This window comes from Corvus kubaryi, unplaced genomic scaffold, assembly GCF_017639235.1.
Source record: "Corvus kubaryi isolate FWS band 111438036 unplaced genomic scaffold, C.kubaryi_AGA036_p1.0 68, whole genome shotgun sequence".
Classification (NCBI taxonomy): domain Eukaryota; kingdom Metazoa; phylum Chordata; class Aves; order Passeriformes; family Corvidae; genus Corvus; species Corvus kubaryi.
The window spans coordinates 17,632,652-17,659,281 of NW_024582056.1; the positions used below are offsets into that span (position 1 = coordinate 17,632,652).

Here is a 26,630-nt window from a genome sequence, read left to right on the forward strand (position 1 = left end):
GGTCCGAGCACTGAATGTTTGTTATTTTTGTTACTTCTCCAGTTTGTTTGCTTCCTCGTATGTATACAAGGAAGGATGAGGGAGCAGCATGATGAGGGAAGGGGTGACTTCTGTTAGGTTTTCTGGTGACTTTTTTGTGATGGATTCCTGCTGGTTTGCAGACCACTGCTTGGAAAAAGCCATTAAAAGATGTTCTCAGCTGGGTTTGAAGTATGGCTGAGACCAGAAAGGACACCTGTGATCCAGCACAGAGGTTCAGACACCAAAGCGTGGTTTCCAAACCCACTGTTTGCTCGTGGACCCGCTGTAACCTCCCTGAAGCTGCTCCTGCGCTTGGCTGAGCACAGAGCCCCCACTCAGTTTGTCCTCATTTGGTAACACAGTTAAACAAGTTTTGCTTGCTTGAATACATGTTTCCATTAGACCCCCTGATGGGGGCAATCATTTGTTTCTGTGGACTGAAACCTTTTCTTGTGGTATATAACCCATGAGTGATGCCCATCCCCTATAGATGCACGTGAATACGTTGGCCCATGAACCTCCCATTGAGCCTGGTGCACACACTTGTCCCTGAAAACTGCTCATGTGCATAATGGTTGCCAGATTATGGCCTGGCTTTGTAATTAATTCAAAAACTAAATGAAATGTTTCTTCTCCAGAAGGGGAATTCTGCTGCAGAAATGTGCATCATGCAGTTGAGACATTAAAGGTTTTAATATCTGAACTCCATTAAATGGATTGTTTTATCATTTGCAGAGGATTCATTACTTTCTAAAGGCCTTTTGTCAAATAAGCATTTTGCAAACTAAGCTAATCAGCTCTGTTCCTGTTTATAATTCTCCCACTACAAATATTTATGTTATAATTTGTCTTTCTGCATTCCTGCCTGTCTAAGCACAAGCGCATTAAAATTTTTCTGGCATGCCATTCCTTTCACACATAATAGAAAATCATAAACCCTCTGGAGTTTGTTTTTTGTAGGCCGCTGCAGAGACATGAACAGGACCAGCAGGAGGGACAAAGGGCTGTGCTAACTGGTGCCAGGCATGCCACCATATCCTCCTCATTCATGTGCTTCTGTGTCCCCACATCTCACCCCAGTGCTGCTAGAAATGACACCAGAAACTATACCCCTTGCACTGCTCTTGTGGTGCAGAGTGGCTGGATTTGGAGGGAGGATATTTGGCTTGTTGGGGAAGATGAGACCACCCACCGTGCTGGGGGTCTCCATGATGCTCCTGTCTCCAAACTGACCTGCTGGCCCTGTGTCCAGGCACTGCAGGACAGGCTACCATCAGCACACATGCTCAGGTACCCACTGGCACAGCAGCCTGGGCGTGAACTCCGGGAGGCGCCCCAGGGCACACTGTTGCTGGCACTTGGCATCTATGGCTGTTGGCAGCCAGAGGAGGTGGTTCAGAGCTGACTGGCATGTGGCCCTGCACACATGTGGCAGTCTGGAGGTAGAGGAGAGGGCAGGGCATCCCCTGAGCAGGTCTGTTCTCACTGTGCCCCTTGCCGCTGTGGCATCAGCATCTCCCTACATGCACTGGTGTCATTGGGCAGATGGAGTAGCAGGGAGGGGAAGTGGCCACCCCCTGTGCTCCTTGACCCCCTCAGTGTCCTCAGCTCTTCTCCAGGCAGAGAGAGCTGGACTAAAGAGAGGTCCTGAGGACCAAGATCATCAGAGCTTGGGCAGCGGCGTTTGGCATCCTCTGCTTGCAGGGCGTACACAGGCAGCCTGACAGAGACCTTTCTGCACCATGCCGAGGATTATCAAGCAGCACAAGACAATTAAACCTCACTCAGCGTGGAAAGCAATGCAGGTGGCATTTGCTGGGGAGGGGGGCCAGGAGAAGCTTTTCTAATGAGAACAGGAATGCTGCTTGTCCCACCTGACTAATCTGTGTCTTAACTGTGCTTGTTGTTTCCAGGCGTTCACGATTCAGGGGCAGTATGCCATCCCTCATCCAGACGTGAGTCCAGCACATGTAAATTACTCCCTTTTTGTTCCTCTCCCTCTTATTTGTTCTGGGCAGCATTTGCTTTCTACAGTTAGCAATAAAGACACGGCCTAAGGACACCTTTCCTGACCAACACACTGTATAGCCAAGTGTTAGCCCAGCTGCATCTCCTACCTTGTGCAATAATTGCTAGAAAGTACAATGGCCCAGGAACAAATGACACTTATCTTGGTCTTTTTTGCATGTGATATATTTGAGTTCTTTTAATATGTAATTCTACAATAATTAGTTAATATTAACAATAGCCATTACATGTAATAACAGTAGAGATGTCATTTATAACCAGTTTGTTTTTTTTTTCTCTACGGTAGATTAGAATGAATGATTAAACCTTTTATTTTCAATATAATTTTAATTAATCCAGTTTTAGAACACGTAAGACGGTTTCTCTGCTCTGAAATAATTCCATTTGATTGGTTAGTTCTAATTTCCCATCCTGCCCTGCAGTTGACCAAGCTTCACCAGTTGGCTATGCAGCATCCCCCCTTTACTCCCCTTGGGCAGACCACCCCTGGTTTCCCTGGTACGTACCCATGACCCCCTGGGGATGTCCTTCTTCTTAACAGCTTTGTTTCCTGTGGTCATTACATCATTTTAATAATAAATGTGGTCAATGACCAGCAATCCTTCTGTTTTTACACATTAATCTCTCTTCTTCCCTCCCGTACCTCTGTTACAGTTCCTTTCATCATTACTAAAACGTGCTTTGTTTGTTACTTTTATTAATCACAACTGCTTCATTTGTGCCCTTGGCTAAAAGCCCTGAGTTTCTTCTGTTCAGTCCTCTCAAAGTTATTGTGGACCATACAGTATGTACCAGTTGGTTCCGAGGGAAGTGCTTGGACAAACTTGTTGTCCATGCTTTGGTAACATGGATCAGAGAGAAGCAAACATGGGAAAACAGCTTGTACTCATGGCACAGAAACACCAGTTAAAGAAACTATGGCATGCTGAAAGTTGAATTCTTGTAGAACCATATGTCTTGAGAGCATCTGTAATCATCACTGCTGGGACAAGTGCCTTACTTCCTGCAAGATAATGCAGATACAGCTACAAAATGCAATGGAAATTTAGTTAAGGACTTAAAATTTGCTCCATACTTAATAAAACTGAGGCTGGATTCTTGGTTCAAGAGTGAGAAGTCACTTAACCCTGCAAATAAACATTTTTACTGTCCTTCACAATATACATGCTTAGCATCTAAAAACTTCACAGAGCAGAAGTGTATCTCTACTGGTACATGCTTTGTATGGCAAATAACATTTTATCACGTACATCACAAATTCTGTGAGCAACTTGATTATTTGATATTCAGTATGAAATAAGCTTATGCAACTCATAATTCAATGTAAACATAAAATGTAGGTGAGTCACTTTTTACAGAATATTTACTTTTCGTGTATTCTAGTTGGAAATTAGTATTTTTGGCATGTCTTTACAGATAATACAATAAACACCAAAAAAAGAGAAAAGAAGAGAAAGATTCATGACATCAAAACAAACTTTTGTTTCTTCGTGATGTATCTGATAAAATATGTACAAGTAATACTAAGTTGCCTTTTCCTAGCTTTGTATTTTCCTTTTTCTTGTCATTAACATCCTGCTCCTTAATCTTTCCCTGGTTATATTTGTGAGATGTATGTTTCTGTAGTGTTACTGTGTGTTAGAGCAGTAATTCCATTTTTCCTGAGCATTTCCTTTTGTCCACCCAATTTACAAACAAATGTATGCAGCTTAGAGTACTTTGTCCATTTCCCTTCCAAAATTACCCTTCCCAACATTTCTTCAGCAACTAATCCCACATATAATTTCCAAATTTTCTTAGGTTAATTTCTTCGTCCTTATTTTAATTTTTTAAATTATTTTTCATAAATATGTATTTTGTTCTGCTAATTGTTCATTTGACATCCACTTTAATTTTCCATGTTCTAGAACTCCTAGTAGACAGGTCCAATTTCAGCCATCCATTAATTTCTCAACTGATGTGTTTAGAACAAGCTTCAGAGACTATTTTTAGAGCAAACCATTTTCTAGAAGCTTTTTATGATGACCCTGTGGAATCTCATGTGACATTTGTTGCTTTGGTGGGTTAAAGGTTAATTAAAATAAGACTCATTTAAAATTAGTCCAGCCCTCTGAGTTTTGCATCCTTTGCTTTCTTTTCTGTTTCACTAGCAGTTCTCTATTGTTCTTTGCTCCTTTCTTTTCTCTTTTTTTCTTTTCTCTCCTTTCTGTATGTGTCCTTCTTTAAAATTTCATTTGTTGTGTCTTGCCCTTCTTGCAAACAGCTGGCGTAACATTTTCCCTCTGTCCCCTGAATAGGACTGGATGCCACTACTCCAACCAGTTCCCATGAACTTACTATTCCCAATGATGTAAGTGGACCAATAGTCCGTATCTCTTTCTCTTCTCTCGCTCCTCTGCCACCAGAGGGGACACCTTTAATCTTTGGCTGATCTGCAAGCACCAGCCCCAGAATAAACTGTGCAGCCCTCAGTCTGTGGGGAGGGGTGCGAAGGGTTGGTGAAATGCTGGATGGAAGCAGCAGGAATCACTCTCCCCTCTCATGCCCCATGGTGACAGCTCCACAGGGCTTCACTGGCTTTCACAAAAGCCTGTGTTCCCAGAATTCATCTCTCAGGTGACACTGGCGTGGGTGTTCTCAGCAGAGGGGCCAGAGGGGGTGGAAGAATGTGCAGCCCTGTGCTGTGTGTTGGGCTGGAGTCCTCTGTGCCCATCTCCACTGAACCCTGCACTTACCCGAGACTGTATTTTTCCTGAGCAAAAAAAGCTACTTTGGATAGGTAAAGGTGCAGTATAAGGGTTTATTTAAAAAACAAGGGCTAGAAACGCTCCTGCTCCAGCAACTCTGGGTCATCTGTGATCAACAGGCCCAGTGTCCATGAGCAACATGGTGCTGAATCTTAAAACAGCTACTCAAAATGCCCAGCTGATATGCTGGGCGTCACATAAAAATGCCTTCCCCTTTTATTCAATTTTATTGCAGACAGGATTGGGGTCTTTGTTCAGTTTTCATTACAAATGAGTCACTTGGAAAATGGAAGTTTTTCCCTCCAGTAAAAAAAGCTTTCAAGCATGAGTGGGATCACAAATAGCAATTATATTACTTAAGAGATACTTACAATATTGTGCAAGCCCTATTAAACTCAGTGGCGATGATTTACAGTAAGAAAAAGATACAGAATCACGAAGAAGTGGAGTTGTGAGTGCTGTGATTTCTTAAGCTTTCTGTTACATAAAAAATGCCCTCCTGATTTATCAGTTCCTGCTTTGCAACCCAATTTATTTTAGGTTGAGAATTTTTTAGGAGCACCCTCTTTATCCTTACAGCACAAGTTTCTTAATCTCACTTTCAGGCAAATGTTGTTCTTGCCATCAGAGACGTAAATCCAGGGTCACTCTTCTGACTTTCTTTCTTTCAGGGCTCATAGCAGAGAAAGAGAGGGAGAAAGTTGGCCCTGGGTCCTGTAGTGCACTAGAAATTTTTAAAAACCATCAGTTTCTCATCCATGAGGTGTGAAATGCTCAGCTCAGCACTGTTGGCGAAGAGCAAACACGAATCTGCGCGGTGCCTCTCACAGGAGGCTTTTCTGGCTACACAGTGTGTTCTTGCTGTTGTTGCTAAAGGAGCAAAGCCAAGGCCAAAATGGGGTTAGGCTTAGGAAGAGCCTGCAGAGGCTCTGCAGGTGGTGAGAGGGAGTTCTTATGTTTCTATGGTGTCAAGGTGTGCAGTAGAGGACCGGAAGGTTGGCGCTGCCTGCCTGAGCTCTGTGTGCTCCTGTCTGTGTGTGCACACCCAGGGTTGCAGAGCAGAGGGAAGAACGGGCTCTTCTCCTATCAGCAATCAGGAGCTGCTCGGGAATTTTGCAGGTGCCTTCCCTGGGGTCTCCCAGTGTGACCATGCATACTAGTGTCCCATGTCCCCATCACAGCTGCACTAGGGCTGCTCTCCAGGCAGCCCAGTGCCAAAAATGTATTTCTTCCTATCAACAGTGGCCAGCAGGATCAGGGCAGTGATTGTCCCTCCGTGCTTGGCTCTGGTGAAGCTGCACCTCAAATCCTGTGTTCAGTTTTGGGCCCCACAGTTCAGGAAAGACACTGAAGTGCTGGAGCGAGTCCAGAGAAGGGCAGTGGAGCTGGTAAAGGGTCTGAGCACAAGTCCCATGAGGAGCTGCTGATGGAGCTGGGGTTGTTTAGCTTGGAGAGAGGAGGCTCAGGAGGGACCTCATTGCTCTCTGCTTGAAAGGAGACTGTAGGCAGGTGGGGGTTGGTCTCCCAAGTAAGTGATAGGAAAAGAGGAAATGGCCTCAGGATGTTGCACCAGGGGAGCTTTAGATTGGATATTAGGAGAAATTTCTTCACTGAAGGGTTGGTCAGACATTGGAACAGCCTGTCCAGGGAAGTGGTGGAATCATCATCCCTGGAAGTGTTCAAAAGGACATTGTGGATGTGACACTTGAAAACTTGGTTTAGGTGGTGCTGGGTTAATCATTGGGCTCTGTGATCTTAGAGGTCTTTTAGAACCTTAATGATTCAAAGAGAAATGAGGGTATGGGGGAGATGGAGAGATATGAGTCAGAGAGGGTGGGAAGGCAGCAGCACCATCAGTCAGATGCTGTGTGTGGAGGGAGGTCAGGGTGGGAGAGGCAGCAGCAGCTGGTGCATTAAAGCCTGCATGGGCAATTTGACTTTGCTTTCCCAGTAAGCATCTCTTAGTCCCAGTTTTGATGGACGGTCTGTCAGTGTGGGACAGTGATTGTTTATCTGGCTGAAGGTGAAGGAAGCTGCAGGCTCTGGCATGGAGCTGCAGTGCAGCCCTGAAGCTGCACATGGTTTGTCCCCTGCCTGCTCCAACTCCAGGGATTGCATTAGTTCCACAGCTTTCTTATCATATGTGCTTATCTGTGTAAAAGTCCAGCACACGTGAGAAGACCATGGGACTTGCAAATACCTACGTGCTTTGCAGCTATCAGAGAAGCCAGTGTATATCTACATGTGCTACAACATACCTTTTAAAACCAGAATAATCATAAACACATAAAGCCAAAGCCTCAGTAAGAATCTGCTGGAGAAAAATCAGATATAAAGACAATAAGGAGCTGAGAGTTTAGCCTAGTCTACAGCAGATAGCGATTAATAACCATTTACAAGTTATGTAGCTTCATATTAAATTTTCCTCACGCCCTCTGGCATTTTAGGCAGTGACAGAATTTTTTGTTATTAATAATTTCTGTGACAACATCATGCTGCTTTCTTCATACAATATGCTGACAGTGGCAGTTAACCTGTTGCTCAATAACAGAGAGATACTGGAGAATAAAAAAAAATACGTTTCACAGAAAGTTATTTTCCACATGCTAAAAGCTGAGGCTTCTTCTCCAAATAATGAATTCAGAAGATTTGCCTTTCTAGGTTTTTTCATAACTTCTATGTAACTCCAAAAATAGAACAAAGAGGACACTTTTCCCAGTCCATCGCAGAACTCACTTTGGTCCTTATCTAGTATCTCATTTTGCTCATCAAAGCCTCTTACAGGGGCATTTGGTTGCCTTTCTTTCCTTGCTGGCATCTTGTCTGTCCTTCCACTGCTGCCCAAATTATACAGTAGAAATGTGTTTCACCTAAATCCCAGAACAAAGTGGCATAAACAGGTCCTTAAAAGAATCTTAAAAGAAAGAAGACATAGCATCCTTGGGTGTAGATAACAGATGTCTTAAGATTTCATGAGTCAATACCCCAAAATGTTCATTGAGAGTAAACGAAGAAACCCAATAATAATTTAAAAATCTGTCTCATTAAAAACGGCATATTTTGCATTATGTGAAAGAGACAGGGACAAGCAACAGGAAAGCATCTTACCCCTCAGGAAGCACCAAGAACATTTTAAGGCAGCTGGAAATCTGATCAGTACTCTGTAGAAACAGAAGTGTCAATCCATCCAAGATGGATATGGCAGACTTGAAGAACTGCCTTTATTTCCCTATGGTGCCTTAAATACTTCCCTGCAAATGAGTGGGACCTACATGTGCAAAATGTTCTCAGAGCAGCCCACATGTTTTCTGTTTTCTATATGGCTCATTGCAAAGTCTGTGCATCATTATAGTCTAGCTTTTGCATTGTCATGGCAAGGAAATTTCTTAACATTATTATTGTTTTGGTCTTAAGAGATGCAGAGTATTTAAGCATCTTTTTCCAGGCCCTGCTGCAAGTCTGTAAAGAACTGTAATCCTGCCTCAGGAGATATTTCTCCCTATAGAGTACTCTGCCCCAGACCTTCTGGTTAAAAAACACAAAACGAACCAACCCAAACCTGAAACTAAGAGTTTCAGCCTGTATCTTTCTGAAAAGAGATTGAAGAGTCTCATTCATGGCGAGCACCTGCTTGCTCAGCTAATGCAGAGGCTTTGCCAAAGCAAACGGACTTGCTCTGTGTTGGCAGCGGGGAACCAGGGGGAACCATGAAGACCTGTGGACTGGTGTGGTCAACCCCTCTGCTCCTGACAGCAGATACCAAGTTGCAGAGGCTAATTGCTGGCCCTTTTTACAAGCACTACATTATAAGAAAGGAAGCTGATTCTTTTTTACCTGTGTGTAAAATCTCCATGCCACTTCCTGTGGCAGTCAATGCCCTGCAGGATTGAACTCTTTTATTAGACTCTGTCAGTGCTTTAGCATTACAGGAAAATTTTATATATATATGTATATATATATGTAAAGAATTTCTATTTAGCATTATGGGGAAGATAAAAAAAATGGAAGAGAGGTACCTGAACCAGAGATGCCATAGCATATTGGGAGAAACTATCGACATCAGGAGTTTGGGGTGGGAGGAATTATAGCAGATCTTTGAGTCCCACCCTTTAAGAGTCCAGAACTCCTGACTCAGTCCTATTTCCCTTTGTGCCAGCAGAACTTTACTGAAGAACAGAGTAAAGCTAGAAAAAGGCAAAAAGCAGAACGTGTGTTTTAGGGTTGGTTTGTTTGGAGTTTTTTGGCACAAGGAGAAATGAGGTACATTGAGGTAGGGGAAGATGGAGGTGGTGTAGAGAAAGTGGAAAGGGAACCATTTTTACCTGGTGCTCACAGATAAAGAATCAGCTGAAATTTTGGGGTGTACAACCAAGTAGTGATACTTAGACACAACACATCAGCAAGCTCTGCAAGTCACTGCCATGGCCCTTGGACAGCGAAAGGAGAAACAGGTTCATAAAGAAATTGTCAGACAGATGGACTATGGAGCAGAGATAGCAGCTGCTGCTCACAGGGTCTGTAAGCCTTAGGTGGGAATTTGAAATACTGGTGGAAACTTTATTTTATACCTCACACTGGGGTTTTTTTGGGTTTGTTTTTTTTTTTGTAAGGGTGGGCTACTGCCACAGTCAGAGACAGACTACTGGGCTTGATGCACATCTGATGTGAGCTCTTCTAGCCAAGTCTTGAGAGAGTCAAAATATATATGCATGTACATACTATGTGTGTGTGTATGTACATACATGTGTATGATAGATACTTATAGTACAAGTATGCAAAGGATCACTGAATGGGTCTGTTTGAAGGGACCACCTTGGGTCATCTGGTCCAACCTCCCTGCTCCAGCAGGGTCATCCTAGAGCACATGGCACAGGATTGTATCCAGATGGTTTGTGAATATCTTTAGTGAGAGAGACTCCACAATCACTCTGGGCAACCTGTTCCGGTGCTCAGTCACCCACACAGTAAAGCAGTTCTTCCTCTTATTCAGGTAGAACTTCCTGTGCATCATTTTTTGCCCGTTGCCTCTTGTCCTATTGCTCAGCACCACTGAGCAGAGCCTGGATCCACCCTCTTGGTGCCCTTCCTTCAGATACTCACAGACATTGATGAGGTCCCCTCTCAGTTGTCTCTTCTCAAGGCTGGACAGGCCAAGTTCCCTCAGCCTTTCCTCATAAGAGAGATGCTTTTAATCATCTTTGTGGCACTCCACTGGACCTGCTTCAGGAACTCTCTGTCTCTCCTGTCCTGAGGAGCCCAGAACTGGACACAGCACTCCAGACACAGCCTCACTAGGGCTGAGTAGAGGGGGAGGATGACTTCACTTGATGTGGGGGCGATGTTATTTATTCCTCATGCTCCCCAGGATCTCATTGTCCTTCTTGGCCCCAAGGGCACACTCCTGGCTCATGGCACCTTGTTGTCCACCAAGACCTCCAGGTCCTTCTCCACGGAGCTGCTTTCCAGCAGGTCAGCCCCCACCTTTGTTGAATTTCCGAAGGTTCCTCTCTGCCCATCTCTCCACCCTGTCGAGGTCCCTCTGCGCAGCTCTCTGGGGTACCAGCCACTCCTCACAGCTTTGTGTCATCAGTGAACTTGCTGAGGAAGCCTCTGCCCCTTCATCTGAGTCACTGATGAACAAGTTAAGCAATACTGGGCCCAGTATTGAGCCTTGGAGGGCGCTACAAATGACAGGCCTCCAACTGGACCCTGTGCCACTGATGATTATATTTATTAGTAAGTGTAGTATTAAGACTACAGTGTATAGTAGGCTTGGTAGTCTGTGGTAGGTTTGGCTCCTCTCCCCAAATGGGCCAGAGGTGTTTGGATGCAGTTTCACATGGTTTCATCTCAGAGCAAGGCATCTGAGGCAGGTGTCTTTATGTTAAACCAAATGCCCAAAACCAGATGTTCCTTGAACTTCTTCAACAACACATCAGCTCTTGAATACTCAGGTACTGCTCAAATTTCAGTGTAAGTAACACATAATGTGAAAGGCATCCCAGAGAGAGCCCCAGCCCCCAGCACTGCTGTCCTTCCTGCATGGCAGATGGAGTGGTGTATTCTGCACGAGCCACAGGCCATGTCATGGCTTGCAGAGGGTGTCCAAACAGCCTGTTGTCACAGCAATGAAGGGTGACTTTGGAGAGCTTCAGGCCAAAGGTTATCAAACCTCTCCTCCAGACACCAGCATCACCAGTGTCCTTGACCAGTGTGGACTCAATCCTCACTACCTAACTCAAAGTCAGCTAGGAGATGGCACATTCTTTGCACTGACCCACCTGGATGACAAGCTGGGCATCACTGGAGGACCCCCAGCACGTACAAGTGGCAGCTTCCTGAGTGACCCAGCAGGTGCCTTCTCTGCCTGTGCTCTGGTGCTCTCCTGCGCCACCCTCACTCCCTGCAGACCATGGAGGCCAGAGAGATTGAGGCATCGGCAGCAGAGGCTTAGGGGTCCCTGTGCTGCCCACAGGTAGCCAGTGCAGGCATACTGGTATGCACACAGACAGGCCAGAAGCTCACATCAGTCCCCTGCACTGGTATGTGTAGTCACATACTAAGAGAGATCCATGGGATAAGGCCAGCAAGGCCCCCTGTTGTAGCAGGATGGGAAACCCTGTGTGCATTTCCTGCCACCCCATTTTTTCCCCTCGTGGTTGCTCCTCTTGTGCTCGTCACAGCTTGGTCTTTGTTTCAGCTACCTGGGTATCCACTTTGGCTTTTTGTTTGTCCCTGAGTGTGAAGCAAGGATTGCGTTGGGAGATTTTCTTCTTTTGATAAAATGTCTGGACAATGTGAATCTGTTTCTGGCCAGTTACTCCAAGTACTACAGCACCACAAAGGGTGGTCAGGTGTCAGGGCCTGAAGCAGCAGGAAGGGTGGGAGGGGAAGGGCAGTCTCTCTGTCTTGGCACATCCTTCTGCAAAACTGGCAGCATTATCCCAGCATCAACAGACCTGTAGAGTAATTCCATTTTCTACCCCTTCTGGCCATGGCTGAGCTTCTCAGCACCCATCCTTCCTTAACAGAGAACAAAATCCCCCTCCTCACCCTTACAGAAACCAAAACATCTCAGCCTCAGCTGCTGGCTTGGTGCCCACTTGCTCCTGGGGGCTCCCCATGCTGGAGGAGCAACACCCTGGGACACACATGCACACACACAGAGCTCAGGCTCAGTTCTATTCACAAAACAAGAGTTTTGGTAAGTTTCTGTAAAGGAAGGCAGACAAATTTCAGTCTCTTGCTATGCCTGTTTCTGCCTGCAGTCAGAGAGCTGTAAATCCCACTGACTTTAATGCACAGTACCTGGCCAAGCAAGAACCATGTGTACCCAGGGAGGTGTAGGGCAGTCAGCGCTCTGGAAAGGTGCAGAGCCACACTCAGCAGCTGTGGATGGTCAGCCTGACTTCCAGCTGCTGCTCTTGGCTTGCTGCTGCCACTGGCAAGTCAGGTGGGGCTGTGGTTTGTTTTTCTCAGCACCTCAGCAGGCTGTCATTTTCTGCCATGGGAGACAGTGAAATAGTTTTGAAAAAACAGAAATAAGATACTGACTTAACCATGTAGCAGCAAAACTGGATCTCGAGGCATATGAGCATAGAGCCAATAGACTGCACTAGTGATTCCTTCCAAACAGCAGAGCAAAAATCTTCTTTTGCTACTGAGCTGCTCATAACCATGTTTTTAGCAATACTACAGATTGCAGTTAAGTGGTTTTTGCTTGTGTCTGTGGCACTAATCTCAGTCTTTGTCCCGCTCCAGTTAATAGGCTGCATTATTGGCAGACAAGGCAGTAAGATAAATGAAATCAGGCAGATGTCAGGAGCGCAGATCAAGATTGCTAATGCCACAGAAGGCTCGGCAGAACGACAAGTTACAATCACAGGATCCCCTGCAAACATCAGCTTAGCACAGTACCTCATTAATGCAAGGTAAGTTGGCTTTGTAAGTGATCATGCTTCTGCGAGATTGCTCTGTCTGCTCTCCAGCAAATGTCTGTCCTGGGTAGATCCAGAAAGTTGCTTTGCAGTGTCCATTTTGTGTAGTATTACCGAATTCCTAATGGTTTGTAAAGCCTGTATCATTAGAACCTGTGTTTGCTGTTGGTTTATATGGAAAGGAGCTTAATCCGGTGCAATTCCAGGTACATGTTGAATGACAAAAGCTGCAAAATCTGAATTCTCACATTAGCATCCACCTAAAATATCGGTGGATAAATGAAATGAAATGACAATCATAAATTCTTTAGAGGAAAATACTTTTCACAGACCCATTTTACTGTCCTAAATGGCAAATATAGTGAAACAGATTGCAAAACAGATCTAATTTAGCGAGTGGAAATTGCCACTCAGAGTTGATAAACTGACATTAGGTTGCTGAAGAGGCACAGGATTTACTTTTTCAGAGACAGCACCACAAATCTGTAAGAAGCATTCCCTAATGAGACCGGGTGAGACTGCTTCTCCACTTCTCATTCCCAGAATTAATGAAAGCACTGGCTGTTTAGCTAAGCCACGGTGATGGCTTAGCTCTCTAACAGTCTTTATATGATTATTTAGAAAAATATTAAAATTGATCCCACTTTTATTTGCTATTACATGGAGAAGAAAGTGCAATGGATATAGTGCTGTCTCCTAGATCTACTTGTAAATGCTGGACTGAGGCAATATATTTTGGGGGAGGGGGAGTAGCTATGTATTTTATGGCTTCTTTTCTTTTATTTTCTTTTTTACCCCCACAAAAATACTGTGATATGAATCGAGCTTTGTGTTTAACTATGTTTGCTGTTAAGGTAGTACAAAGTATGTGATTTATGTGGGGGCTGCAGTCACAGGCCTACAGCTTCCTGTGGTCCAGCCTCCTCTCCATCCCAGTTCTGTAGTGCACCACTGTAATGGTTGGAGTGGAGGAACGGGATGTTTGTGCAGCTCTGTGTTATAGCAAGCAAAAATACTGCTTTTTATAATTTAGTATGAAAGCAGCTTCCTAGGGAAAGATATATCTAGGGATGGCACTGTGAAAACTAAGATAAGCCATTTCCAGAACCTTAAAACAACCTACAGCTCTTTTGATTTATATTCTTTGTAGCAAATATAAGTCACTTCCGTAAGCCCTGTAATCAAATAAAAATGTGTTCCCTCCTTTAACCCTTAAGGATATGTTCTTCTCTTGGTGTTCAGGGATTCCCCACACATCGAGACGAGAATAGACCCCTTCATTTTTAGTTGCACAAACACCATATGGCATGCATCTGGATCTCGGAAGATAACCATTTAAGATCTTCAAGACAGCTAAAGCATGCAAATAGAATAATGCACTTATTAATGGAGTTGCAGTGAGCTGCTCACCAGAGACAGAAACTCTAGTGAACAAAACTGTTTGACTCACTTTAGAAAAGCCTGTGAACTCTCACACTTCTGTTGGTTCTGTTTAATGGTTCTTTTGATGGAATGGGATCTGTATGAGGTCTTTTAACATACTTTCGCAAAGAAGAAAACTCCTCAGCAGTCATATACCACGGATCTCTATCTATACCCTGTGAAACCAGAAACAAAGTTCTTTGTTCCTGTTAAATTTCTAGATAGAAGTCAATTGTTACCATAATCTACAATAAACCATCATATATTATTATGTATCATGTGTTGGAACTGTATTTAGATGAAGTGACTTCATTTGTAAATGAAGACTCTTAAAGTAATGTATAATAAATTAAGCTGTAAGGTAACATAGGCAATTAAGGTGGCTTTTTCATTTTAAAAAGTGGCACTGTTCCAGACCTCTCCTTTCACATGAGACATTGCTGTCCAGCCAGGTGCCACCACAGCAGCAGTGCGAGTTCAGTCACACAGGAGGAAAACTGAGAAGCTCTGAGTCGGGCAGGAGGTCTGCTCTAGTGAGGTTTAGGTGCTCGGGTAGGACAGAGGTGCAGGGCCAGGCTGCTGCTGCTGCTGCTGCTGCTGCCGCTGCTGCTGCTGCCTCTGTGTGCTGGGAGCCACTTCCTAAACCTCCCACAAGTGATGCCGTCTCTTTTAAAGACGGTGGCATAAAACAGCTTTGGGGAAGAGACTGCCCAAAATGTGGTCTGGTATGTGAAAATAATAATCAGAAAAAATAACAGCCATATAAGCATTCAGCATTAGGTAGATCTTTTTCTCCTCTACAAGATCTATTGTTCACAGGAATCGGTTTCCAGGGCCAGTATTTCTGCATAAACCAATGTCTTTCAGCAGCATAAGATGTAAAAAACTAAAATTACCTATCCACAGTATTCCTGAAACGTACTGCGTGTATCTTCAAGCTGTCCTCCAGCCAAAGTTGCTATCTATAGAATAATTTATCAGCTTGCTTTAAGACTTTTATTGCAATCTGGTGTTGGATATGTACATAGTATATTCTAAATTATAGATATATAAATATATTGATATAATATCAAGACAGATTTAAATCTTTCTAAAGTATTGGTTTGATTCTGTATTGCTTACCCGAGCGCTGGCCTCTGTACGAATAGAGCGTGTCTTAGCTTGTTTGCAGTAGAAATGTCTTTTTTCCTGTGAAACCTTCTGTCTCTTTAACTGGTCTGCACTGTAGTAACTAGATTTTCATTACCCAGTTCCATCTTCTAGCTTTTATTAAGATTGAACTGCATTTTAGTTTTCCTGTGTAATATCTGACTTTGGATTATAAATGAACTTAGCCGGCAGCACTTGCTCCTTGTTGCAGAGCAGTTTCCTGAAGGTATTTTTTTATGAGAGGTTCATTCACAGACACAACAGGACTGCCAAAGCCACACCTGCTCTCTTCTTTTCACCAGTTTTGGGTAATGCAGGATGTGGCCTTCAGTGTATGTATTGGGAAGGTGCAGGTCTGCAAAGGGACAGTGTCAGATTGTCACCATGAAATTTTGTATGAAGGCTGCCTCGCCCACTTCCACATGCAATGTTGTTGCGTCCACAGTTGGTTTGGGAAACTGCCACTGCCACGGGACAGCTGATAGCTGACCTGATGAACTCCCACCATATGTGTTGCCACCAGTAACAAATGGGAAACAGGGCAAATTACTGCTACAGTCGTACCTGTGTGAGTAAACCAGAGACAGGGAGTTTGAATGGCTGCTACCAACACCAGCATTTTGGCCTTGGGATCTGTTCTCCATGCTGGTGCAGAAAAAAGCTTAGGCTCAAACACCCCCCCATATCAGTAAGGATTTTTTTGGTTTTGTTGAATGCACAGTAGGCAAATTTGGAGTCACTGAAACACTGAGTCCTGCAATACCTTGCTATGGGCCTCCCTCCCAGAATAATACTGAGTAATACTAAAAAATCCAACTGTATAAACTGAGTTTTTCAAAACATAGTAGGGCATCACATGTAGTTCCTACACCCCCTAGTCGAGGATGTACACTGGAGTTGAGTCTCTGATTCAGTGGTCTTGACATAAATCCCTCTGTGTGAGTAGACACCAACAGCACAAGGGTGCACTTCTCTCTGCTTAGAAAAGCTAAGAGTTGCTCATCCATGAGGACAGATAAAGACTTCAGAGCAGGAAAATGAAAATTTCACCTCCCACAAAGGAGTCTGAATTTCATGCACTCGCCCGCCTTCCCTCCCAGCTCCTCGCAGAAGATGCTCTCCTTCCAACTTCCCAGCAAGAGCCGCCGAGGTGTTTATGCTCCAAGAGCCCTCTTTCCTTTGTGGGGAAGAGAGGAGCTCAGTGCTCAAGCATTTCCATCTCTCCTCCACACACTCCTCTCCCCAGCTCAGACCCGCTTCAGGTGCCCTTCAGACTCACCATCAGGAGCAGTGCTTTGGGAAGCTCTAGTCCAGTGTCCCCATTCCCTACATAGCACTGGTTGATCCTTGCATCGTTGCATGAGGCAGGCAGTGTGCTGGTCATTGCCTTTCTCTGGCTATGAACAGCCTTGGGGCTGTTATTCTCAGAACTGTGTCTAAGGTGAGGAAAAGTGAGGCTCTTCCAAGCCATGTGTGCAGTGACCATGCTCCCCTCCCAGCCTGCAGCCTGGCTACAGCTGCTCTCCAAGCCTGCTCACCCAGTCCCCAACAGGGACCAGCACAAACCCTGTGCTGGGAAGCCTCCCTGGGCCTGATGGGGTGTGGTAAGAAAGCACCAAGTCCTCTGCATGGCCAGCCAGCAGCTTGCTGGCACTTCACTCTGGAAGCAAGGAGCTGCTACAGCTCCTCAGCTCACCTCAGGAGAAAGCCCAGGAACCTGACAAGTTAGTAGTTGCCAAAAAGACAACCCCAAACTTCCTATACACATATAACTGTAGCTAGTAAAGGTTTTCTAACCCATAGTCCTATTTCTATGCTAGGCTTCCATAGCTCCCTGCTGGTCACCTGCAAAAAGCATCCTGAAATTGGTATTTGTGTTATTTGCCAACCCAAAAGCCAGTGCACAAGCTGCAACAAGCAAATGGGCAAAAGGAGGATTTACCTAGGCAAAAAATTTTGGCATATGAAAAAAACATTGTGTCCTTGGAATTACTGTATTTTAGTATCTAAAAATGTACAGAAAAACAGGAATATATGGGCCAAACTCATCTTGCCTGCTGATGGGTGGCGTTAGATTAAAGCGAAGGTGGTTTGATTCCTGCATCCTCCAAAGAGCCCATCACTGCCTTGGGCTCGGGGGCTGGGTCAGTCTTGAAGTTTCTGGTGCTGGCGGGGTCTGTCTGAGGATGTGTCTGCTGTATCTGTGTAGTACCTTGTCTGTAAGCTGGAAAGCTTTGTCATGTTCACTGTAACCACTGCTGCAAGCTCAGAAAGGATACCACTGCTGTGGAAGCCGGGGTGTTCTTCAGTGTTCCTTTTTACTAATTTACTTTTAAGTAGATTGCATAAATATTTTGTTGTGATATAAAAAAAAAGTCTGGGGAACGTACAAACCGAAGTGAACACACTGGCTAATCTGGTTTGTTTTATATGAAAAATGCACACTGACCTCACAGTGAATGAAATGAAAAACTAACTCACTTAAAATAAAAACCAAACCAAAACAACCAAAACTTTATGCCTTAAATGGGAGCAGCAAATTGTTGCTCAGTCTCCTCTCATCCTAGCAAAATGACAAAGGGTACTATTTATGTCACAAAACTGACAAACTGAAAAAATTACGAAAACCCCCCGCGTCCCCCTTTCAAAAATAGCCTAATTTTGAAAAGCAAAATTCACCATATCAGTGCTGGAGAGTAAACTTCATAGTTATTTTAAGTTTTCTTTTAAGTTTTGTTTTTTCCATCTTTTTGCCATTACCTGCATTCCTTAGGTTTCTTTTTTTCATATGTAAAATGAACTATCAACACCCCCATACCCTCTTCTTTTTTCTTTTTTTTTTTCTGTTCTGAAAGAACTTTAGACTCTCAGTAATGTTTTCCCCATCAAATCATGGAAAACCCTTTTGTTATTTCTCTTCTTTAACACATAACATGTTCCTCCTTTGACCCTCATTTTCCCTTTTTTTCTCTCTCTTCCCCCTTCTCTCTCCCACTCGTCTGTGCCCCTCGTCCACCGATCTAATCCTGTATCCTGCCCTTTCGTGGTTGCTGTCCTTCCCTCCCTTCTTCCCTCCCTTCCTCCTCCTCCTCTTCCTCCTTCTCCCGGCCCCACCACCCTGGCTGAACCCTCCCAACCTGTTTGTTCCTCTTCCTCTCTTCGTTTGCAGCTTAGAGATGGCTAAAGTCAGCACCCAGACCGCTTCCGTCACGACCCCTGTTGACCTCAACATGAACCTCTCTCAGTCTGCCACCCCTACCTCCACCCCCACCTCCATGGCCGTGCTGGCGGCCGCCTCCGCCGCTACCGTCAGTACCCCCCCTCCCCTACCAACTCTGCCAACCACCCACTATGCCGTTCCTGTCTCCAGTCTGCTTGGCATGAAAACTGTCCCACTCCTGGCACTAAATGCCGCGGCCGCCGCGGGGGCCACGGGGAGTTTGTCCGCTTACACTGCCAAAATTCCTTCGACGAGTGGGGTTAAGAAATCTGACCGCCAGAAGTTTGCTCCATATTGAAGGGATGAGACACAATGCAAGCTTTGCCAGCTCTGCCAAGAGTCTGTGGTAGCTCCTAGTTATCAAGGAAACAATACGGCATCTTTACTTTTCTGTTCAATTGCTAGTGTTAACTGTTGCCGACTCAAGTCGTCTTCCGCTCTCCATAACACCTAACACCAGGCACCACCTCCCAACTAGTTCCAACAGCCAGCGGGTGCCAGCCTGGGCTCTTTCTCCCCGGACACCGTCCCTCCGACGGGGCTGTGGCCAGGGCTGCCCCCAGCCCACCAAGGGAGACATAGTAAAGAGAAGGAAAAAACATCAGCGAGGCAAAACATTCACAGCCAGGTCCTGCTCCAGCAATGCTGCCCAGCATAAAAATACACTTAGATCCACATTTGCAGGGATCCCTCCAACTGCAGAACAATTCCTTATGGCAAACTGGCATTTTTAATGTATTTTTCCTATTGGTAGAATTTGCAAATCTGGCACTTCTGATGATCACTAGTGCCCTTACAATGCTCTATGAAGTGCTGCTGGCCCCCTCAGCCATTCTGCTGCTCCTAAAAGGCCTGGAGACCCCTATACCCTGCCCCAAAATCTGCCTACAAGCAGGAGATGGGGGCTAGGAAGTACCAACCTCAGGTACTTCTGCGTACAACAAGTGAAGCTTTCTGGTCTGAGAAAAACTGCTAAATTAAAATTACTGGAAAACAGTCAGGAAAAAATGTCAGGAACCTGTGCCTTTCCACATGATTCTTTTAAAGGGTGCAACCATTTTTCTCTGCTTTGGAAAAACGTAATTTTAAGAACTCTGCTTTAGGGAGGGAGGGAGAGAGAGAGCAGGCTCCTCCTTTAGCACTCAAATGTTTTACATATACCAACACATATTGCTGTAAGTACTTCAGAGCAGGTACAAACCAGATGCCATCACTATTCTGATGCTTCCTGCCATGTGTATTTTATTCAGTCAAAATGACCATTTTTTGTCAGGTTTCTGTACAAAATACATCCCTGTTTAACTCGCCGCTAATCATGCAGTCAGGTTGTACGGTAATCATGAAAAACATGCAGCGTTTTAGAGGTCATTCAAAGGCTGCTGCCTGGACAGATCCCATCCCTTGACCAAGCACTTCAGGATGTTCAGATGAACTAAAACCAGACAGGTAATTGCAGCCAAAGCCAAGAGAGCTGGGGAATGGAGTGGCTGGTTGCCAGCTGTTGGAACTAGTTCTTAACTGCATTTTCTGTTTGTCCATCCACCTTCTTTTTAATTTCTGTTGCATAACTCAGTAATGCAATATCGTTTTTCTCACCACTTCCAAATCCAGAGTCCCATTATCCCACCATGTTCATCCACTTTGCACTCCTTGGACACAAAGCTTTAACAGTTGAACTGTATTCAGTGCATTTTAATATAAACTAAAAACACAATGCAAATGCAATACTTTTTAAAACATGGTATTTCAAAGTGTGTTATTGTATAGGGCTAAGTACTATCTCAGTATTTTGTGTCATTTCTGTAATCTGTGGGCTTTTCTTCACCTTAGCACCTTTGCACTAAGTTTTGTCACTGTAATCATTTGTAGAACTGCCATTGTTACAATTTGCACTTATCCAAATGGGGTTTTTAGTTGGTTTTGTTGGGGGTTTTTTGGTTTTGTGGGTTTTTTTGTTTGTTTGTGGCTTCCATTTTTTTTTCCTTCTTTTTTTCCCTTTTTTTTTTTTTTGGTTGTATATAATGAAGGAAAAACTGGGAATAATGTCAAGGTACCACAGCTATTTAAAAGCTCTAGAAAAGTGCTGTAAAATTGTTCTGGACTATTGTAACTGTTTCAATAATTGACATTTAAGGAAAAAAAAAAACCACCAAACTCTGTGTGAGAAAACTTGCCTGCACTGAAATGCTGTTCTATGCTGGTTGTACTCAAGTGGTATTTTTTTAATAGTGAGAAGATTTTTTTTTTCTTTTTTTTTTTTTTTTTTTGCCTTTTTTTTTTTTTTTCCTCATTTTTGTTCCTACATTTTAGGCTGTCTTCAGAAGTTACTGGCCTGGGGGCTCTGTAATGTATCTCATCATGCCCTAGTGCATTAGCCACCAGACAGGACTTTTCCAAAGCCCCATGAGACAATGCTTTCTATGGACTAATCTACAGAGGAGTTTCTGCCATTTCTAACTTTCTTATTATTCTGAGACATCAAAAGAAAATACTTCCTTTACTCTTTAAGCAACTGTGCTTCCTAACTCTTGTGTTGCTTTCATTACTGTTCCAGTTCTAACACTGTTGTGGCTCATAACGTAAAGCAAAGACAAGTTATTTTCGGGGGTTAATTTTCATTGATGTTCATGCTTTGGCTAATCTGTATAAAAAGCATGGGCTGTTAGTGTTCTAAACCACTGTATTCAGCTAGAGACTCGACAGTAAGTTAAATGAGACGTTTTTATAAATAAATTTTTTTCCTGATTAAAAAAACAAAAAAAAAAAAGACGTGGTAGCTTTGTGCATACAACTGTTGTGTTGTTTAAACTTTGTTCTTTGTAACCAAGTTGCTAACTTGTCATTGAAGAAGCACTATTTTATGGATTGTCAAACTAAGATCACAGACAAATGGCTTGTTTTCAATTAATGATTAAAGGTTTCATATCATCACGCTTAAGGTCCCAGTGCTCATTGGGAAACAGTGTAACACCTGTGCAAGACTGGCAGCCTTAGTAAGGATATTAGCCCGTTGTCAGGGATGACAAATCTCTTCGGGACTAGACAGAGCCAGATTGTGCAATTAGTAGAGTAAGCAGTATTTCTGTAAAACTTGATTTGGTTTTTAACGAAGCTGCTCTTTGAGAACTTCTCACACTGCATAGAAAAGATAAATTTGGCTTCAGTTTACAAGCAGCCACTGATTTGTATCTCTGGTCTTTTCCCAGACTGATTTATAGATCAGATACTGGGGAAAGGAAAACAGGAACAAAAGAATGAACTTGGATACTGAGTACAGTATTGCTAAGGCCCTTCGTACTTCCCCACTCCCAGCAGCACTGTCCAGTGGCGAGACTTCTAGTCAGCACCTTCCACCCTGCCAGGAGCCAGCCCAGCAGCCGGGGGGAGCTCGGCAGCGTGCAGTAAAAAAGGGAATGGAGAGCTGAGCAGGTCCAGGAGCTGCCTCCTCCTGCCCTGACACTCTGCTCCAGCTGTTCAGACCCTCCTCTGGATGTGCTGAAGCACTGCAGTCACAGCCTCGAGTTCTCTCTTCACACACAAGCAAAGGAAAGGGGCTGGCCCCGAGCTGCTGCTGCATTACAGCACTCCTGGCTGTGCTCTGGCCCCCTCTCCTCTTGGGGCACTGGCACTACTGTCACCTGTACTGCTCTGGCCTCATGAGAAAGCAGCTTTTTGGCAGTGCAAGAGTAGCATCCTTAATGGCACAAGACTGAGTGTACAACCTTCATCTCCCTAATCTGTTAAAGGTCTCTACCTGCCTTCATGTGTTTAGCTTGGGGTCCTCTTCCCCTCCCTGCCCCTGCTGAGCTTCGGGGCAGACCACGATTATTCTCCGTGGTCTCCAGGGTACAGACATCTCTCGAGTCTGAGCCTGGAATCAGGGCACGACCACGACATGCATACAGGCTTGGAGACCTGTGCAAATCAACAGCTTTTTCAATACAGATGCAGCCACAGAACCCCTGATGATGACAGGTGCCAAGGGACATTACAGAACAGCTCACTGCACCTCAGCACCCAGGAGGCCTTACCCAATGTTGGCAATTAGCTATTCCAACCCTTAGAAAAACTATAGGCTGTAGTACTAACCTTGATAGAACTCTTTGTTATTATTACTTAAAATACATTTTTATTACTTAAAATGTATTTAACTCCTCATTCTTGAAAGGAGAGCTGAAGCTGCTGTCACAGCAGAGACCTCCATAAGTCTTCATTTCTTCAACAGCAAAAGCTATTTCTGTGGCTAGCCTGCCTAGTATAAATGAAAAAAAAAAAAAAAGAACATTATTACAGCTCAAGTAAGTAGGTCAAAGCTCTGCTCTCCCAGTAAAGCTGCCAGGCTAAGGGCAGCAGCAGCTCTGGGCTGTATAGTATCTTTCACATTAATAATTCACGTGTGCCTTGCAGAATCAAAAGATTTAAACAAACTAGTGCAGGGGCATGTTTTTGTGAGGAATGAGGAGAGGTAAAATAAAGACACGTGGACAAAGAAGGAAGTCTTCTGAGAAGGTTTTTGCAAAAATACAGGCAGAAATGTGATAAAATCTAAGCCTACTGCAATTTCATTATTTTAGTTGGAAAATATTTCTGAATGGCAAGAAAAAGCCCCTGAATAGCTTTAACATACAAAACAGACAAACAAAACAAGAGGTAGTAAAGAAAAAAGGGGGAAAGAAGGTAAATAATAATACTGAGACAGAAAAGTAAACCATTCATGCCCAGAGGTAGATAAGAGGAAGCGTGCACTCGCTGTGAAAAGGTCACTGCCCACACAACACTGAGTTTCCAGATGAAAGACAGCACAAGTTCCACATCTTTTGCATCATCAAATTGGAATTAGGTTTCTGGAAACATCTCAAATGAATTCAAACAGCTCTGTTGTGTTTCTCAAGCAAAAAAACCAAAACATTGACAGCATGAATGCTGGCTGGAACAGTCAACCAGAAGGAAAATAAACAAAGTTAGTCCTCTGCTAATACACCAAGTGCTTTCTGTTCTCAGGCATAGCCAGAGGGCATCTGTGGGCCCCAAGGTTCACATTTGTGCCAGTCAAGCTCCTAGGAAGCAGCAGAGTCTCACTGGTGACACAAACAGAGGCACCTGGTAAGTGCCTCAGCCTCAGAAGGCTGCATAGGCAAGGTGCTGTTTGTCGGGTTTCACAAAAATCCAGTTTCTTCCAAAGCCTTAAGATCAGCTGAATGTATTTCAGCACTATTTGTATTCTTGGGACAGGACCTTCCCCTTCTGGAGTGAGGGTCATGATTATCTAAAGGAAAGTCACCATGCTCACTGATGCAGTGGTTCAACAGTGGCACAGCTTCTGCAGGGAAGACTGTCACTGTCAGGCTGCTCAACTGGGTGACACAAAGTGTGTGTTCAAAGGACAGTGTCCAAAGGAGGGATTTGAACAGAGATCTCTTCTATCCTCTGTATTTGCTGCAGCCACCAATGCTGCAAGGCTTTGGTGCCTCCACTGTATTTCTGGAAGAAAGACCTGGTTTAACGTCTACACAAAGGAACTGTTTGTTTTCCCAGCTCTCAGGCCAGGATGATTCTAACTGAACTGATGAACAGAAGATCAAATGAAGGCAGATACTGAAAAACTGCTTCACATTTCAAATTTCCATCTCTTGGCCTGAGCAACACTCCAGGGATGTAAGTACACACTGCCCTTCTTGGCACGAAAGTGTACTTATTTTCCTTGGTTCCAGGAAGGAATGCAGTAATGCTGATAAAATCAGTTTCTGCATCAATGCCTGTGTCCTGTCACCCTACAGACTGGCATGTGTCTTAACACAGTAACTGAAATTAAAGAGTCAAGTTTATTTGATGGTACCAAACAAAAGGGCATTTCTGTAACATTACATACTCACACTGTGGTTTCTAATGACAGCTACAACAGCATTCATGCAGGCTGAATGTCTTAATTTTCTAGGGCAACCTTTATGGATTATAAGAAAAAAATACTTTTAAGTGCTGAAAATACTTTAGTAATATGGCTTTTCTCATTTCTAGCTCAGTGTTTTTAAGATGATAAAATGCAGAGAATCTAATTATAGATTAGGCATGGCATGTAATAAGAAAAATTTGTCTCTCCTCAAATTGAATTTATTGGCAGGGGGCCCGGCCAAAGCTAATGTTAATGTTCTTTTTAGGCAGTATTTGCAATGTGAAGCAAATTTTAAAGTTAAATACTGTGGTAGAGGAAAAACAATCATGTTGGCAAGTGAGAACATTGTTTGGTTTGTTATTTGGATGTGTTGGTTTTGTACAGTCACTTTTGGGGTGCTGTGTACCAAATACAGACCTTGTTCCACATCTAAGGCATGAGAGCAGCAGCTTACTTCTTCAAGGGCAGGAGAGAAATTAGCACAGCAATTACCATTTGTGACTGCCAGCCTTGCCAGAGGAGAGCTACCAGCAGCTGTAGCTGTGCTGAGCTGCTCCCTGCAGAGCTGCTCCCTGGAACTCTATTTCAAACATGCAACACACTCTGCCCCTGGAAGTCACTTACCAGCTCCAAAGCCACCGAGCTGGGGAATCTCAACTACTGTTTGGTGGCATGAAATTCCACAGTTCTTAAGTTTGGACAGCACTTTCCATTACTATATCAGTAAATAAGGATTACAAATGTCTTCCTCCCTAACTCCGGTACTTCAGTCTTCTGCAAGTCCTGGAGATGAGAGAATTAAAACAGTCTTCCTAATGCCAATTAAAATTTCATTTTTAATAGTGGCTATTGATGGAGCTAGTTATTAGGATTATTTTCATCTTTATGTTAAAAAATAGAATCCAACAAAGTTAAGAAGTGAGAAAAATTAAGGAAGTACATATTTTTAAAAACAATCATTTCCGCTGGTTAATAACCTAGCTGAATAGCTCATCAGAAGTACATAAAATTGTTTTCTAAAACTGAAAACATACTTAGGATTACAAACTAATTATCCATGTGTTTTTCTAAGATACAGGAGATTACTTACCTTGATAAATTAGCTTGACTACTGAGTGAGGTTAGGATATTTCCCTCTTCTCCCCTTATAGCGATGCTACTTTCACTGCTAAAAAGCAGGATAATTTCTTGCCCTCTTGACACAATAGCACAAGCAAATCAGTGGTCACAAGGGACAAAGTCACTCCCATCATCTTCACAAAGCTCTCTAAAAGCTTTGTTTCAAATGCTGAAGAAAGGTACAGTTGTATGCAGTAAGCTGTGAAAAACTTGGATGCAACACTATTTGGAGATCTGTGAGATTCCTCCAAGGAAAAGAGCACCAACTCCTAAACAAGACACGACCAAGAAGGACGGATGCTGTCACTTCCCCAGCAATGCACACACCCACTGGCTGGTCCATCTTTACCCTTCCAGCAAGTTATGCAAGGATAATGAGTAGAATGATGAGTGATCTAGTGTTTATTCCTGCCATCTATTCCTAACAACAATGGGCTGCACTGGTTTGGATTTGAATGTTCAAGCTCCCTGCACTGTAACTAAACTCACTGCCTTCAGGTTCTTACCACAAGATACCTCTAAAGATGAAGGCAACTGGACTAAAACAGCTAAACTGCTTTAATGCTCAGTTAATTTCCTACTCATCCAGAGCTGAAACCATGATTTGCAGATTTATGTACAAGATGAAAGTAAAATTCCAGAAAAATGTACAAAATGGAAGTGTAATTTATAAACTCAGAGATTAGCATTTCTATACTGTCAGAACATGTATGTCCATGATGCTCAGTGTAACCTGACATTAATCACATCTGTTTCTCTGATATTAAGCCAGATGCAGAGTGGTTCTGAAGTTCAGTGTGCTTTGGTGAGTGGGGTCAGTGGAAAGCAAAGATAGAACAGTTACAAACTTAGCTTAGCTCTTTTCAGGGGGAAACTGGGGGAGTGTCTTTTGGTTTGTTTGGAAGAAGACTGTCCTGTTAATACTGCACCACCCTCTCAGCTGGAAGTTCTCTTTCCAGGGATAAATGGATGTAGAGATCTCTCACTGCAGCATGACAGGCACCTTAGACATTGATATTCGAATGTTTTATGCCATACAAAGAAATTTTATTTTAGTTTTGGTCCAACTAAATTTTCTCCAACTTGTCCAAGCATTC

The 26,630-nt window shown here is 43.7% G+C and overlaps 1 protein-coding gene across 20 annotated transcripts in view; it reads left to right on the top strand.

Annotated features, from left to right (window-relative positions):
* The window catches only part of LOC121674511 (poly(rC)-binding protein 3-like), a 520,331-nt gene that overhangs the window by 487,569 nt on the left and 6,132 nt on the right, over window positions 1-26,630 (top strand). For 8 of the 20 annotated variants that reach the window (XM_042048893.1, XM_042048898.1, XM_042048894.1 and 5 more), the window contains 5 exons: window positions 1,935-1,991; window positions 2,472-2,547; window positions 4,347-4,399; window positions 12,558-12,727; window positions 18,474-20,226. In XM_042048893.1, coding sequence (XP_041904827.1) covers window positions 1,935-1,991; window positions 2,472-2,547; window positions 4,347-4,399; window positions 12,558-12,727; window positions 18,474-18,822 — 705 coding nt within the window. In that variant the 3' untranslated portion in view covers window positions 18,823-20,226. Of the gene's footprint in view, window positions 1-1,934; window positions 1,992-2,471; window positions 2,548-4,346; window positions 4,400-12,557; window positions 12,728-13,950; window positions 14,431-18,473; window positions 20,227-20,834; window positions 21,456-26,630 lie in introns of those variants that run through there. The other 12 variants (XM_042048908.1, XM_042048909.1, XM_042048901.1 and 9 more) reach the window with 12 other exon arrangements.